Source organism: Nestor notabilis, unplaced genomic scaffold, assembly GCF_000696875.1.
Source record: "Nestor notabilis isolate BGI_N333 unplaced genomic scaffold, ASM69687v1 scaffold16535, whole genome shotgun sequence".
In the NCBI taxonomy this organism is placed as follows: domain Eukaryota; kingdom Metazoa; phylum Chordata; class Aves; order Psittaciformes; family Psittacidae; genus Nestor; species Nestor notabilis.
In genome coordinates, this window is record NW_009929900.1 from 1,938 (window position 1) to 2,199 (window position 262).

At 61.8% G+C, this 262-nt stretch overlaps 1 protein-coding gene across 1 annotated transcript in view; it reads left to right on the forward strand.

The window, feature by feature from the left end:
- The window catches only part of CD164L2 (CD164 sialomucin-like 2), a gene marked incomplete at its 5' end in the record, with an annotated part of 1,700 nt that extends 1,607 nt beyond the window's left edge, over nt 1–93 (forward strand). Inside the window, 1 exon segment of the mRNA XM_010015193.1 lies at nt 1–93. This exon segment is cut by the window's left edge and continues 13 nt beyond it. Within this exon segment, the coding sequence (XP_010013495.1) occupies nt 1–93 (93 nt within the window).
- Between the last annotated feature and the right edge of the window lie 169 nt (nt 94–262).

Genomic DNA, 262 nt, shown 5'->3' on the forward strand with positions numbered 1-262 from the left:
GGCGGCATCTTGCTGGTGCTCAGCGTCCAGGCTGTGGTCTTCTTCATCATCAAGTTCATCAAGTCCAAGGACAGCACCTACCAAACACTGTAAGGCCCCCGTGCCCGGGCCGGGGTGGAGGGGGGGGTCCCACATGGCTCATGGGCACCCTTCAAGCCCAAAGTGGGGGTCAGCTGTGGGTGGGTGCTCTGTGGCCGTGTCCTGAGTGGTGTCTCCTGTGGCTGTTTGTGCCCATCCCCATTGTGCTGGGGGGGGATTTTGG